Raw genomic sequence first — 16907 nt, 5'->3', positions numbered from 1 at the left:
TGAACCTCCTCTGGACCCTCTCCAATGCCAGCACATCTTTTGTAAGATGAGGGGCCCAAAACTGTTCTCAATACTCAAGATGAGTCCTCACCAGTGCCTTATAAAGCCTCAACATCATATCCTTGCTCTTGTATTCTAGACCTCTTGAAATGAATGCTTATATGGCATTTGCCTTCTTCACCACCGACTCAACCTGCAAGTTAACCTTTAGGATGCTCTAACAAGGACTCCAAAGTCCCTCTGCATCTCAGATTCCTGGATTTTCTCCGTTTAGAAAATAGTCCGCACATTTATTTCTACTACCAAAGTGCATGACCATGCATTTTCCAACATTGTATTTCACTTGCCACTTTCTTGTCCATTCTCCTAATCTGTCTAAGTCCTTCTGCACCCTACCTGCTTCCTCAACACTACCTGCCCCTCCACCAACCTTTGTATCATCTGCAAACTTGGCAACAAAGCCATCTATTCCATCATCTAAATCATTTACATACAGCATAAAAAGAAGTGGTCCCAACACCGACCCCTGTGGAACACCACTAGTCACTGGCAGCCAACCAGAAAAGGATCCTTTTATTCCCACTCGCTGCCTCCTACCAATCAGCCAATGTTCTAACCATGTTAGTAACATTCCTGTAATATCGTGGGCTCTTAACTTGGTAAGCAGCCTCATGTGTGGCACCTTGTCAAAGGCCTTCTGAAATATTGGTCCCCCTCGGGTTCAGGTGCAACCAGTCGCTTTTGAACAGGTCATACCTCCCCCAGAAGAGATCCCAATGATCCAAGAACCTGAAGCCCTGCCCCCTGCACCAGCTTCTCAGCCATTCATCTATCTGCCAAATCATCCTGTTACTACCCTTACTGGTGATTGGCACAGGTAGCAATCTAGAAATTAATACCCGGGAGGTCCTGCTCCTCAGCTTTCTACCTAGTACCTTATACCAAGTATCTGGCTGCTCCCCCTCCCTCTTCAAAATGTCACGGACACGTTCTGAGACATCCCTGTCCCTGGCACCTGGGAGGCAACATACCATCCGGGTGTCCCGTTCACCTCCACAGAATCTCCTGTCTGTTCCCCTCATTATTGAGTCCCCTATCACTACCGTACCCTTCTCCCTTCCCCCTTCCCCCTTCCCCTTTCCCCTTTCCCCTTTCCCCTTTCCCCTTTCCCCTTTCCCCTTTCCCCTTTCCCCTTTCCCCTTCCCCCTTCCCCCTTCTCCCCCTACCCCCCCTCGCTCCCTTTCCCTTCTGCACCACGAACTCCTGCTCAGTGCTTGTAACCCGGTTGCCATGGCATTCTCCCGGAAACAGATGCCAGAAACAGCTGGGAATGAAAATGAAACTCTTTCTCTACTTCATGTTAGAAGCTACGAAGAATTTGAAGGTGTCGACAATCATCTTGAATGTTGCAATGAAACTGAAGACTTAGAGGATGCCATCATCAACAGTATTGCATGAAGGCTGTACATTGTCTGCACTGATTTTGCTCATTAACAGTCTAAAGAACCCAATGCAGATGAATTCCTTAGGAACCAATACACAATTTTATAGTACTGCAGTAGTATTGGTAGTCTGTAGCTTGTTCTTTATTACATTTGCCTACCTAATTTATTATTCAGTTTGTCTTTTTTAAAATACCTTTTTAACTATTTCCATGAAACTTCAGCTAATTGGGACAACCACTTAATTTGGCCAAAATATGCGGTCCTGGTGAGTTCCCATTAAGAGGAATCCACTGTATTTTATTTGTTGTGACTTGCAGTAACTTTTATGTCTTGCACTGTACTATTGCTGCAAAACATCAAGTTTCATGACCCATGTCAGTGATAAAGGTGAGCTCATTTCTCACGTGTACTTCGAAACATACTGTACAGTGAAATGTGTTGCTTGTGTCAACTACCAACACGGTCTGCGGATGTGTCACCACGCTTCTGGCACCAACATAGTAGCAGTAGGCAGCCGTCGATCCCAGGGGATGATGGGTTTGGACCTCTGGTGGACTGTGTCCTTTCCAGAGTGCAAGCCTAGGCAGGAAGATTTGAAGAACCCGCTGTTGTCCATACAGCAGGTTCTCCCTCTCCACGTCACTGATGTAGTCCAAGGGAAGGGCAAACGCCAATACAGCTTGGTCCCACCAGTGTTCCATCAGTGCCCAACCTCTGCCAGTGTCGTCGCAGAGGTTGCCAGAGTGAAGTTGTAAACAACGTCAAACTGCCTTAGGGACCCCGGCTCAGGATTTCTTCCTCAGGGTTTACTCCTGAAACCTTTCCCATGGGTGGGTATGGCCACAAGGCAGCGGAGGTTTAAAATCAGAGTTTTCCTTCTCCTAGGTGGGCTGCTGTCCACGGCTGACAAGCCCAACCTGCCTGAAGCAACTGGTTTTGAGGCTCCAATGATCCACTTTTGCCCCTTCTCTTGTCAGTAGAAATACTTCTGCCGGGGCTAGTAGCTAAGCCACATGTGAAAGCCAAGAGTTGGACTTGGTTGTCAGAGGCTGTTAGTGACACACACCTTTTGGAGCACTTTATAGGTAGTGGGAGCTTATGCCCACTACCACCCCAGCTATGACAACCTTAGGAAGTTCACCAACATAGCATGGTCACCCATACGTCTTTGGAATGTGGGAGGAAACCAGAGCACCTGGAGGAACCCACGCTGTAATGGGGAGAAAGTACAAACTCCTTTACAGACAGTGGCAGGAATTGAACCCTATCCACTGTAGCTGTAAAGTCTTATGCTAACCATTACTTTATCGTGCAGATCTCATGGAATTCTGTTGGTTCATTCCTAGAGAAAACGAAAAGACCCATTTGAAAATACTAAGCTGCCTACTTGAAAGGATTTGTAGAAATTTTATTTGTTTGCATTCCAGCCCAGAGCAGTGTACTGCAAAGACGTCTTGGACATCGAGCAGTTCTCCACAGTCAAAGGGGTGAACCTGGATCCAACAGACGATGACTTCTACTCGAAGTTTGTCACTGGCAGTGTCACTATTCCTTGGCAAAATGAGGTAAGTTATACTGCATGCAGATACATGGCAGCTAACTTAAATCATCTGAGATTGTTGTTTATTGAACATAGAACAGTACAGCACAGTACAGGCCCTTCACCCCTCGATTTAACCTCATCCACAATCAATTTAATCCTTCTCCTACACAACCAATGCTTACTTTACTTACTGCCTGTTATGCCTGCTGCTGTTTAGGGCAGTGATGAAAATCCTGCATCTCTGTCTGTCTTTGGCCATCTTCTTGTTGGTATTCAGGGCTTCCTCCATCGTGGCAGTAGCTTCCCCTCAGTTTTCACTGCTGTCAGTCATGCCAAGTCCCGGGTGGATTCTCAGGAATACCATTGTACACAGATGTTGAAGGATCCTTCATTGCTGTTTCCGTAACAGTTTTGTTTGACCAGTCAGGGGTGTTAACCCTGAGCTGAACCAGTGGACCACTCTTGGTCTGATCTCTCTCCTTTGACCTGTTTGGCATAGGTGACCCCACCAAGAGCCAAGGCATAAAGCCCTGACTTCCAGTTACAGCTTTCCAGGTAATTGAAGCACATGAGTCTCCAAACCACAACAAGGTTGTGGTCCTCTTGGAGGGCACAGTCCATAACCCTTCGTTTCTCATTCATCCATTTGCCTCTCTGAGAATCTCTTAAATGTCCCTAATGTATCTGCCTCTACCACCAGCCCAACAGTGCACCCGCCATTCTGTGTAGAACAATCCTAGCTCTGACATCTCCCCTCACCTTAAAAGCATCCTCTGGTGTCCTGGAGAGAAAGGTGCTGGATGTCCTCTCTACCTATGCCTCTTAGTATTAGATGGCTTGTAATTGATGAATGTTAATTGAAATGGATAATTAATTTGGTAAGTTGGTTTATTATTGGCACATGTACTGAGATACAGTGAAAATCTTTATTTTGCATGTCATCCATACAGATCAATTCATCACATCAGTGCATTGAGTTCGTACACGGGGAAAACAATAAGAGAATGCAGAGTGAAGTGTTACAGTTACAGAGAAAGTGCAGTGTGGGCAGACAGTGAGGTGCAAAGTCATATCCATAATCAATCAGAGATTAAGAGTATGATGCTTTGTATTCTTGCTGTCAGAATAAATGGTGAGGCATGAGAGTCTGTGGGCCGGCTGGTGGTGTAGGTGCACTGGGCCTCAAGGCAGATGGTCCTGAGTTCAAACCCAGCCGGGTCCCGACCTGGGCAGCAGCAGAATCTGCACGGAAGAAAGGCCTGGCAATCTGCTTCTGTATCTTGCCATGAAAATCCATTGACCATGAGGTCACAAAGAGTCGGACTCGACTAAGCGACTGAACAACATAGAATATAGAAATTTACAGCACATTACAAGCTCTTCGGTCCACAATGTTGTGCCAGCCATGTAACCTAGAGATTGCCTAGAATTTCCCTAGCACATAGCCCTCTATTTTTCTAAGCTCTGGGTACCTATCCAAGAAGCTGTTAAAAGAGCCTATTGTATCTGCTTTCACCACCGCTGCCGGCAGTGCATTCCACGCACCCACCGCTCTCTGTGTGAAAAGCTTGACATACCCTCGGTACCTATATCCAGCCTTAAAATGATGCCCCTCATGTTAGCCATTTCAGCCCTGGGAAAAAGCCTCTGGCTATCCACACGATCAATGGCTCTCATCACCTTATAACAATGAGAGTCTGTGGATTCAGCACTTTAAGAACAGCTTCTTCCCCACTGTTGTCAGATTTCGTGAATATGCCTCGATAGTCCTCTTCCACACTATTTATTCATTTTGATTATAACGTATAGTAATTTATGCCTGAACTCAATATTCTCTCTAATTTGTAATGACCAGTGTGCATAAAAATCTTTTGCTGTGCAATTTTTTGCCCAGTGTCAGTATGCGTTCACTGGATAATTTCTTCAATAAAACGGTATAAGTAAGCCAGTTGTAAAATCTGCAGACAAATCTTCGCAAACTCCATGTTGTCAACACCGTCCGCATCAGAAACTGGAAAGTGAAATGTGGTTGTGTCCGATTGTGAAATGTACTTAACATGCCAATAAGGTAGAGGATGACAATCTTTTGTGCGCAGTTTTAATTCCTTTGGGCGCTAGTAACAAAAGGTGTGTGCGCATGTGAACATTACCTTACTGTACTGCTGCCACAAAACAACAAATTTGAACTGATGTCAGTGATTCTGATTCTGAACAACACTAGGATTTCAAACCAAAATGTCAACCATTGCTTTACCCCCACTGAGTTCCTCCAGCACCTGCAGTCTCTTGTGTTTCCATTTCCCATTAAAGGTTGCTAAGAAGCAAGATAATTTATTCTTCATTTATGTACTGGTTTTGAAATTGTCCCGCAGATGATCGACACAGAGTGTTTTAAAGAAGTGAATACCTATGGGAGTGATGGGACTCTGTCACCGGACCTGGACAACAGCAAGCCCGAGCCACCTCCCAAGCGAGGCGTTTGGTATAGACTTTGTCGTCGAGAGGTGAGCTATTTCCCATTCTGGAGTGTATTCCACCCCTTTCCAGGTCTCTCTCCTCTCAATTTCTGAGCATTCCTCCTTTACCCGAAGAAGCTGGCGTAACACTATTACAGCACCAGCGCCCCAGGTTCAGTTCCCACCGTGATCTATAAGGAGTTTGTACCTTCTAACAGTGGATTTCCTCTGGGTGCTCCAGTTTCTTCCCTCATTCCAAAGACATATGGGTTAGTAGGTTAACTGGGCACAGGAGTGTAATTGGGCAGCACCGGCTACTTGGGCTGTGTTGTATCTCCCAAAATACCTTATCCATTTCTCAGTGATCTTACAGTTGAAAAGCAATGTGCTAACACCATACCAGTGTTGCTCCCTCAGGTGGGTTGTAAGATATCATGCATCGTGGGTAAGGAAAGCTGAAATTCCTGTTAGACACAATGACTGCAGTGTCTCTTGGACATTATTGTATCATCCAGTAGTGAATGGGAGATAAGTGGAGCCTTGGGCCAGTTCAAGTAATCAAACAATGCCATCACAGTCTTGAAAACAAATACCAATGAGCTATAGTGAATAGAAACTTGAGTGAAACTTCCAATAAAAGCAGAATTATTTTTCCACTAAACTCCATTTCGTGGATGATACTTTTAAGTCTAATTGGGTATGAACTTGATCACAGCCATTCTCTGCAGTTATTTGATTAGATCATACAGATCACTTAGATCACTAAGTTGTCGGGGAGCTTTGCATCTTGGAAGATCAAGGGGAAATTTAACTGCGTTGAAAATTGAACAACACACACAAAATGCTGGAGGAACTCAGCAGACCAGACCAGGCTTGGATTTCCAGCATCTGCAGATTTTCTCTTGTTTGTGTTGAAAATTGAGGTTCTTTCATGGAAAGGATAGAGAGAAACAGTTTGTTGAGATAACACACTCAAAATGCTGGAGGACATCAGATAGCATTTATAGAGGGGAAGAAACAGTTGACACTTCAGGCCAAGATGCTTCATTAGGATTGGAAAGGGAGGGGGAAGAAGGTGGGGGAGGGGAAGGAGCACAAGGTGATAAGTGAGACCAGGTGAGGGGAAGGTATGTGTGTGGCGGAGGGCTATGAAGTGAGAAGCTGGGAGGTGTTAGGTGGAATAGGTGAAGAACTGAAGGAGGAGGAATCTGATTGGAGAGGATAGTGGACTGTGGGAGAAAGGGAAGGAGGAGTGGAACCAGAGGGAGATGGTGGACAGGTGAGGAGAAGAGAAGGGGTGAGAGGGGGACAGGAATGGAAAAAGAGAAGGGGGAGAAATTACTTTGCAGAATGAGATTTTATTGAGCTGTGTTTAGGCTGCCTGAAATGGTGGTGGAAGGGAATTCAGAGGACAATTGAATAAATACTTGAAAAGGAAAGATTTGAAGCTTTTTGATGAAGAGTGATCAAATGGGATTAATGGATTGAATCATTGCCTTTAACCTGTGTTGCGGATTACCTTGGAAATGTTTACATGCCTGTGGATGAGAAGTGCAGGAAGAGAGGAAGAGGCACTGAGGAAAGGTGTTTTAACTGGGGAGTCTAGGTCTGGAGGACACAGCATCAAATAGAGGGATGTCCATTTGGAACAGAGAGGATGAATTTCTTTAGCCAAGAGGGTAGTGCGTCTGTGGAATTCGTTAACCCAGATGGCTGTGGAGGCCAAGTCATTGAGCCTATTTAAAGTGGAGGTTCTTGATTAGTCAGAGTGTCAAAGGTTCTGGGGAAAAGGCAGGAGAATGGGGTTGAGAGGAATATTTAATCAGCCATGATGGAAAGGTGGAGGAGACTCAAAGGGCCGAATGGACTAATTCTGCTCTTATATCTTATGGTCTTATGTGATACAGAATCAAATTCTGTTTGTTGCTCCCTTGAACCTTCTGTCTGCCTTGACTCATTCACACTTCTCTCATTGCAGATGTGTTTCAAAAGTAGCTTCAGTGAGGAGGAAGACGACCCTTCAAAAACACTGTAGTTTGAGCCAAATGTACACTGATAGATTTCAGGTTAAACTGGGAACATGTATTAAAGTGTATTATATTTCAACAAAAAGAACTGCTGTATGAGTTTACATATTTTGTACATTTATATTTGAATTATGTCTTAGATGTATATTTTAACTAAAGTTGTACAAAAAGCCATATATTAAGTACCACTTGAATGCGTATGTTAATTTTAGCAGGAATGACTTTGTGAATTATCTATTTAAAAGTTTATTTTTAATTATTTTTTTAAAAACAAAAGAAGCACAGCAATGTAAATGTGTGCTATTAGTAACTCGTGACAGTTAGCTGGATTTTATTTAGTACGGAGTGGGTCTGTACAGTAGCTGTTGCTCTTGAGAAATCAGTGTGTGCTGCGCGTCTGTGTATACGCGCACGCACACGTGTGTGTGAGTGTGTATGTATGTGACTGGCTCTTCATGTGTACATATGCCCTTGGGAGGAAGTATACCTGAGTGTCATTGTGCTCTGGAATCGCACTGTGTGTGTGTGTGTGTGTGTGTGCGTGAGTGCGTGTGTGTGCGTGTGTGTGGGTGTACAGTTAAACTCCACCTCAAGTGCAAATAGTGTGGATCTAGTCTACGCTTGCTTCTATTTTTTCTTCTTGTTGGAATTGGACCTCCGCTGTGCTCATGGGCCCTATGGCTAATCATCTGCAGTGGGTCATAACCAGGGCCAGTGGTTCATGGTCTGGTGGAAATAGGACACATTTAACCTGCAAAGCACCATATAATGCAGGGCAGTCCAATGACAAACTGCATCAGGTAGATTCAATACCTCTTTCCAATCTGATAGAATGTGACACCCTCGTTTCCCCCGCCCCCCTCCCCACAGGTAACCTTGTCCTGTGAATATATAAATGATCATTCATAATCTTGGCTTGATGGACTGAGTCAGGATAATGTCCATTAAGAATTCTTGACCTCTGTGCAATTTGAAACTGTGGCTATTTTGACCGATGTGAACCATTGTTCTTGGCAACACACAGAATGCTTTGCAACCTCAATAGATCAACGGAAACATTCCCATCTTACCTTAACAAAAACTCGAAGTTCTGACAATGTCAGATCCATCTGTACCAAACCATTTATAACAAATACTCTATTTTCTTTTATGTTGGGTGTTTTATCTATGATTCATTTTCTAAAAACTGTGAAAGATTTAATTTAATGACCTCTCTGTTCAAAAAAATAATGACTCTTGTGGTTTGTGTCTTGCACTAAGTGCCAGTTTATTTTTTAGATGTTGTGTGTTCTCATTAAATATTCTCCACTTGTATTTAAAACGAGCATGTTGTATATTGTATCTGTGGTTAGGCTTTGTCTGAATACTAGAATCGTGGAATAGGTCTCATTTCATTACATTTGATGACTGTTTTCATGCTAACGTTAGACTTGTCTCTTTTTTTAAAAATTTGGTGAATATATCCATTCTGAACTGGGAATCTTAGTAGGTTCTTAACCAATGTTTTTATGTTGGAACGTTTTAAATTAATAAATACTGCCATTTGTATACAGCTCCCTGGTCTCCAGTTGTATGAAGCATCCCCAAGGTGGTGTCTTAGCTTTTTAGCTCTGGGTGTTGTGGAATTCATCGGTTTTGCCATTTTTCACACATTCACAGTGGGTAGCACGGTAGCAGTTGGCACAACACTCTACAGTGCTTGCTGTAGGATCAGGTTTGGTTCTGCTGCTGTCTGTAAGGAGTTTGCACGTTTCCCCATGGGTTTCCTCCCACATTCCATAGACGGCCAGCTTAGGGACAGTGGGACGTTGGTGCCGGAAACATGGTGACACCTGTGAGCTGCTCCCATCACACTCCTCACTGATGCGATTTGACGTAGCAACACATTTCACTGTATGCTTTGATGGGTATGTGACAAATAAAGCTGATCTTTTTTCTTTCAAATGAGGTTGGTTCATTCATTGAGATGAATCGGTGGCTGGGATCCATGGACCCCTTGGTTAATGGTTGGGGGTCCATAGCATAAATAAAGGTCTCCTTCAACAGCTCCTTTCCATGAACTGTTCATCAAAGTTCAAAGTAAATTTATTATCAAAGTTACATATATGTCACCATATACAACCCTGAGATTCATTTTCTAGTGCTGTGGTCCCCAACCATCGGGCCGCAAAGCATGTGCTATCAGACTGCGAGGAAACGATATGATTTGGTGATATGAAACAATATGAGTCAGCTGCTCCTTTCCTCATTCCCTGTCACTGTTGAACTTGAATGCATGCAAAGTCATTACCAATGTGAGGTCATCAGTTGCCTAAATGCAGTGATACTCTTGCGCCAGGGATCGCTGGTTGGTCTCAGGTAACCGGCCGCCTAGTGCGGCCGGTGAGAAGTACCATTGCTACTGGCCTGGAGCGCGGACGGATGGGTGCGGCCTCTAAACCTGTTTAGCACACCGAATGTTCGTGGGGAACCCGGTGCTAAAATATTTGCAGACGACATAATTCGGGCTCAGAGTTTCGTAAGTAGCAGAGCAGCTACCTCGCTGCGATCTACTGAAAGTCATCCCTCGAGTCAAACTTTTGTCGGCCGATAGATCCGACCTACCCACGAGGACAGGGTGGGAGGGGCCCTGTCGCAGTCCTCGCTCGGTCGGTCGCTTTCTCTGGACTGCGACTGCCGCAGCCCCAGCACGGGGGCCTCCTGCCCTTACCTTGTCCTCTCACTGGTGTGTTGCAATGATCTTATATGTTCATATGAGGAAAATATGCGGTGTGTTTAATATCCAAATATTACTTAAAATGTTATGATGCTATTGACTTATAAGTGAGTTATAATTGACTTATCACCATATTCAGGTGAGGAAAATATGCGCTGTGTGTTTAATATTAAATTCGTTAGATAAACCCTTTTAGAAACAAAATTGAGTGTATTAGCCACTTATAAGTGACTTATAGTTGATTTATCACCTATACTCTGGTCGTGATTAACACCCCCCCCCCCCCCCCCCCCCGGTTGGCCGGTCTGCAAGAATATTGTCAATATTAAACCAGTCCACGGTGCAAAAAAGGTTGGTGATCCTTGTTCTAGTGGGCATACTCAATAAATGCACAACAGAATAATAACAGACAGACATACTTTATTGATCCGGTGGGAAATTGGGTTTCGTTACAGCCACACCAACCAAAAATAGTGAAGAAATATAGCAATATAAAACCATAAATAATTAAATAATGATAAGTTAATCATGCCAAGTGGAAATAAGTCCAGGACCTGCCTATTGGCTCAGGGTGTCTGACACTCCGAGGGAGGAGTTGTGAAGTTTGATGGCCACAGACAGGAATGACTTCCTATGACGCTCAGTGTTACATCTCGGTGGAATGAGTCTATGGCTGAACGTACTCCTGTGCCTAACCAGTACATTATGGAGTGGATGGGAGTCATTGTCCAAGATGGCATGCAAGTTGGACAGCATCCTCTTTTCAGACACCACCGTCAGAGAGTCCAGTTCCACCCCCACAACATCACTGACCTTACGAATGAGTTTGTTGATTCTGTTGGTGTCTGCTACCCTCGGCCTGCTGCCCCAGCACACAACAGCAAACATGATAGCAATGGCCACCACAGCCTCGTAGAACATCCTCAGCATCGTCCGGCAGATGTTAAAGGACCTCAGTCTTCTCAGGAAGTAGAGATGGCTCTGACCCTTGTAGACAGCCTCAGTGTTCTTTGACCAGTCCAGTTTATTGTTGATTCGTATCCCCAGGTATTTGTAATCCTCCACCATGTCCACACTGACCCCTTGGATGGAAACAGGGGTCACTGGTGCCTTAGCCCTCCTCAGGTCCATCACCAGCTCCTTAGTCTTTTTCACATTAAGCTGCAGATGATTCTGCTCACACCATGTGACAAGGTTTCCTCCCGTAGCCCTGTACTCAGCCTCATCTCCCTTGCTGATGCATCCAACTATGGCAGAGTCATCAGAAAACTTCTGAAGACAACAGACAGTAGGTGCAGGAGTAGGCCATTCGGCCCTTCTAGCCAGCACCGCCATTCACTGTGATCATGGCTGATCATACACAATCAGTACCCCGTTCCTGCCCTCTCCCCATATCCCTTGACCCCGCTATCTATAAGAGCTCTATCTAACTCTCTCTTGAATGCATTCAGAGACTTGGCCTCCACTGCCTTCTGGGGCAGAGCATTCCACATATTCACCACTCTCTAGGTGAAAAAGTTTTTCCGCATCTCTGTTCTAAATGGCCTACCCCTTATTCTTAAACTGTGGCCTCTGGTTCTGGACTCACCCATCAGTGGGAAGATGGCAAGACTCTGTGCAGTAGTTGAAGTCCGAGGTGTAGATGGTGAAGAGAAAGGGAGACAGGACAGTAACCATAATAGAATCAATGAAAGACTGGTTGTTCAACCAATGTGCAAACACAAAGTGAAAGAAATAATAATAAATAAACAATAAGTTTTGAGAAAATGCGATGAAGAGTCCTTGTAAGTGAGTCCATAGGTTGTGGGAACAGTTCAGTGATGGTGGGAGTGAAGTTGAGTGAAATTATCCCCTCTGGGTCAGGAGTCTGATGGTTGAGGGGTAATAACTGTTCCTGAACCTCGTGGTGTGGGTCCTGAGGCAGCAGTGAGAAGAGAGCATAGCCTGGGTGGTGGGGGTCCTTGATGATAGATGCTGCTTTCCTGTGACAGCGCCCCATGTATATGTGCTAAATGAAGGGGAAGCCTGTACATCAGAATCAGGTTTATTATCACTGGCATGTGATATGAAATTTGTTAACTTAGCAGCAGTTCAAAGCAATATATTATCTAGCAGAGAGAGAGAGAGAGAGAGAAAAAAATAATAATAAATAAAATAAAACTAATAAATAACAAGTATGATGGACTTGGCCGTATGTAGGATTTTCCATTCAAGGACATTGGTGTTTCCTTACTGGGCCATGATGTAACCAGTCAATATACTCTCCACTGCACATCGAGAAGTTTAACAAAGTCTTAGATGACATGCCTAATCTTTGCAGATAAAAACTGACTGCAAGCGAGGAATTCGGAGATCCAATTGCACATGGTATTGAGGCCAAGGTCTTGAAGCTTATTGATTAGTTTTGAGAGGCTGGTGGTATTGAATACCCATCTATAGTTGATGAAGAGCATCCTGGTATATGCATCTTTGCTGTCCAAATGTTCCTCGGTTGAGTGAAGAGCCAATGAAATGACATCTGCTGTGATGGTAGGTAAATTGGAGTGAATCCAAGTCACATCTTAGGCAGAAGTTGGTATGTTTCATCACCAACCTCTGAGAACACATCGTCACTCTGGATATAAGTGCTACTGGATTTTTAGTCAGTGAGGCAGGTCACCACATTCTTCTTGGGCAATGATATTAATTGAAGCCAAGTTGAAGCAGGTGAGCACCTCAGATTGCCAAAGCTAGAGGTTTAAGATCTCTGAACAATTCAAGTTGATCAGCACAGGTCTTTAGTACTTCGCCAGGTACCCTGACTGGACCAGATGTTTTCTGTGAGTTCACCCTCCGGACAGTTGGTCCCAAGTCTATTGAGAGATCTCTTTACATTGGCCACCCATCATCCTCTATTGTCTGGTGTATTTTAAGTTTGTGCTTCCCTTCCTCTGCTTTCATTGCTTAAATAGCAAGAGTGTGTAAGATAATTTTAGTTTGGGAAAGGAGTGAATGATTTATTCATATGGAGCCAACCCACGATCCCAGGAATGAAAGAATTAATGTATGAGGACCATTTGATGGCACTGGACTTGTACTCGCTGGAGGTTAGAAGAATGAAGAGTGGATCTCATTGAAACCTATCAGTCATTGAGAGGCCTAGGTAGAGAGGACATTTCAAATAGTGGACCAGAGAGCACAGACTCAGAATAGAAAAACAGAGATGAGGAATTTCTTTTGCCAGAGGGTGGTGAAACTGTGGAATTCATTGCCATGGATGGCTGTGGAGTCCAAGTCATTGGGTAAATTTAAAGCGAGGCTGATCATTCATTCGTTATGTGCTGTGTCGTATGATGTGGGTGCCTAAGAAGAATAATGTGAGCTGCCTTAATGACTATCGCCCAGTAGCTCTCAATTCGACAGTGATGAAATGCTTTGTTTGCCTATCACCATAATAGGTCAACGGCAGAAGTAATCTCAATGGCTCTCCACACGGCTTTAGACCACCTGGACAACATAAACACCTACATCAGGATGCTGTTCATCGACTATAGCTCAGCATTTAATACCATCATTCCCACAATCCTGATTGAAAAGTTGCAGAACCTGTACTCTGTACCTCCCTCTGCAATTGGATCCTCAACTTCCTAACAGGAAGACCACAATCTGTGCGGATTGGTGATAACATATCCTCCTCACTCAACACTGATCATCACTGGCGCACCTCAGGGGTGTGTGCTTAGCCCACTGCTCTACTCTCTGTATACACATGACTGTGTGGTTAGGCATAGCTCTAATACCATCTATAAATTTGCTGATGATACAACCATTGTTGGTAGAATCTCAGATGGTGACGAGAGGGTGTACAGGAGTGAGATATGCCAACTAGTGCAGTGGTGTCGCAGCAACAACCTGGCACTCAACGTCAGTAAAATGGAAGAGCTAATTATGGACTTCAGGAAGGGTAAGACGAAGGAACAAATACTAATCCTCATAGAGGGATCAGAAGTGGAGAGAGTGAGCAGTTTCAAGTTCCTGGGTGTCAAGATCTTTGAGAATCTAACCTGGTCCCAGTGTATTGATGGAGTTATAAAGAAGGCAAGACAGCGGCTATATTTTATTTTGAGTTTGGAGAGATTTGGCATGTCAACAAATATACTCAAAAACTTCTATGGTTGTACTGTGGAGAGCATTCTGACAGACTGCATCACTGTCTGGTATGGAGGGGCTACTGCACAGGACTGAAAGAAGCTGCAGAAGGTTGTAAATCTAGTCAGCTCCATCATGGGCACTTTCTAGCCTACAAAGTACCCAGCACGTCTTCAAGGAGCGGTGTCTCAGTAAGGCAGCATCCATTATTAAGGACCTCCAGCACCCAGGGCATGCCCTTTTCTCACTGTTACCATCAGGTAGGAGGTACAGAAGCCTGAAGACACACACTCAGCGATTCAGGAACAGCTTCCTCCCTTCTGCCAACCGATTCCTAAATGGACATTGAATCTTTAAACACTACCTCACTTTTTTAAATATACGTTATTTCTTGTTTTTGCACATTTTAAAAAATCTATTCAATATATGTAATTGATTTACTTGTTTATTTATTATTTTTGCTCTCTGCTAGATTATGTATTGCATTGAACTGCTGCTAAGTTAACAAGTTTCACGTCACATGCCGGTGATAATAAACCTGATTCTGATTCATGGTCTTTCCATGACTATGATTGTGCTTGGTTAATTTTTCTGCAGAAGTGGTTTGCCATTGCTGCCCTCTGAGCAGTGTCTTTACAGGCCAGGTGACACCAGCCATTATCAGATTGTCTGCCTGGTGTCAGTGGTCACATAACCAAGACTTGTGATCTGCACCGGCTGCTCATACAACCATGCACCACCTGCTCCCACGGCTTCCCATGACCCTGATCAGGGGGTAAACAAATATTGCACCTTGCCCAAAGGGTGACCTGCAGGCTAGCGGAGGAAAGGAGTGCGTTACACCTCCTTTGTGTTACGAAGGATGAACAACTCTGACGGGCAGAGGGGTGCAGAGTTGCCCATGCCCCCCCCCCCTTTTGGAGCATCGCAAACCGTTACTATTTCGAAGCTGCTAACAGGAGAGTAAGAGAGACAAAAGAAAACATGCCAGGACAGCTGTTACTGATAACAGCTCATGAGAGAGAGACACTGATAAGAGGTAAACAAGTTGGAACATCTGCTACTGATAAGAGAGGAGAGGAGCCATTGATTAACTGTTATTGTCTTTTGGAGAAGGATTGTTTACTTGGTACTATTCTGTTCATTGAAATTCCTCGGTGGACAGCCGGAGTGGGCTGGTTTGATGGGCTAAGCCATTCAAAACTGATTGACACTTGAGACCCTGTGAGTAGGGAAAAAAGTGAGGTCTGGGGTGACACCCCTCAGACGCACCAAGAAACACACTAGTGAGCACTGCTTAAGTGTTGGAACCCACGAGAAAAGTGTGGGGCATCGGAGACCGAACGAAGGATCGGTAAATTTTAACTCACAGTGTTTATAGCGAGACCGGTGGGGGCTTGTGTGTGTGTCCACCCTTGCCTGGGTGACGAGTCCACCATGGAAGAACGGTCTAGCTAAAGGACGGAGGGGTCATACTTGAATGGCCACAACAACACATCGACGGATCAAGAATGTAAAGGAAGGTTTGCAAGACAATAGCTGTTACTGTTCATTCTCTCTCTCTCTCTCTCTCCAACAATTACAACGCATCGACCAACAACTACCTCAGCCTGCATGAACTGAACTGAACTTTATACTTTCCCATGATAATTCATTATCCCCTAGACAACGATAGAGCTTGTTTATTATTGATTATTATTATACCCACACTTTTAGGTTCAGTACTGCTAATGTATATTATCTGTATATTTGCATTGATATTGTTTTGATATGTTTGATATTGTTTTACTAATAAACACTGTTTTGAAAATAGTACCACCAGACTCCAACGGACACTTCTATCTTTGCTGGTAAGACACCCAGTTACGGGGTACATAACATTTGGTAGAGGCACATCTCCACCCTGCCACCCAGGAGGTTGACAGGTTATTGATTAGTAAAGGCATCAAATGTTATGGGGAGAAGGCAGGCAAATGGCGTTGAGAGATGAAATAAGTAAGCCATTGTAGAATGGTGGAGCAGTCACGATAGGCCGAATGGCCTAATTCTGCTCCTATGTCTTATGGGTAAAGTCTCGTTAATGCCCTGTAATACCATAGTAAGACCTTTCTCTAGCAATAAGTACCAACCTTCCTATGTACTTGTTGCATCTGCATGTTAGTGACTTACATCTTAGGTAAAAATAAAAGTAGGGAAAATTCAGCACCCCATTTTCCTTTGGAGATCAACATCTTTCAGTGTCTCTCAAAATTTAAAAAGTACTCAGCATTTCTGGTTCCCCTTTCTGGTGTATGATCTCATTGTTTGAAACACTGCCATGCACTCAGTTTGATAATATCCACTGATTAAAATTCAAGTCTATTTACCAAGTGTTAGGCACATATATATAGTCAGGGTGCCTAAGACTTTTTGCACAGTACTGTTTTAATTTTACATATTGCACTGTACTGCTCCCACAAAAAAAACAAATTTCATCACACACGTGAGTGATGATAAACCTGATTCTGTTATGGGTCTTTATTGTGGACTGAGAGTGGGAAGGGGGCAGGGAGAGAGGACTCATGGTTGGGAAAAAGGGAAGAGAGAGGGGAG

The 16907-nt window shown here is 44.1% G+C and overlaps 1 protein-coding gene across 1 annotated transcript in view; it reads left to right on the top strand.

Annotated features, from left to right (window-relative positions):
• LOC140728870 (G protein-coupled receptor kinase 5-like) overlaps nucleotides 1-9024 on the top strand; it is a 169695-nt gene extending 160671 nt beyond the window's left edge. The window contains exons 14-16 of the mRNA XM_073047913.1: nucleotides 2873-3010; nucleotides 5361-5492; nucleotides 7423-9024. Coding sequence (XP_072904014.1) covers nucleotides 2873-3010; nucleotides 5361-5492; nucleotides 7423-7479 — 327 coding nt within the window. The 3' untranslated portion in view covers nucleotides 7480-9024. The remainder of the gene's footprint in view (nucleotides 1-2872; nucleotides 3011-5360; nucleotides 5493-7422) is intronic.
• Nucleotides 9025-16907: the final 7883 nt, after the last annotated feature.

The sequence above is a fragment of the Hemitrygon akajei genome, chromosome 6 (assembly GCF_048418815.1).
Source record: "Hemitrygon akajei chromosome 6, sHemAka1.3, whole genome shotgun sequence".
Taxonomy (NCBI): domain Eukaryota; kingdom Metazoa; phylum Chordata; class Chondrichthyes; order Myliobatiformes; family Dasyatidae; genus Hemitrygon; species Hemitrygon akajei.
Note: the sequence above shows the minus strand (reverse complement) of the source record. Positions and strands in the feature narration are given on the sequence as shown.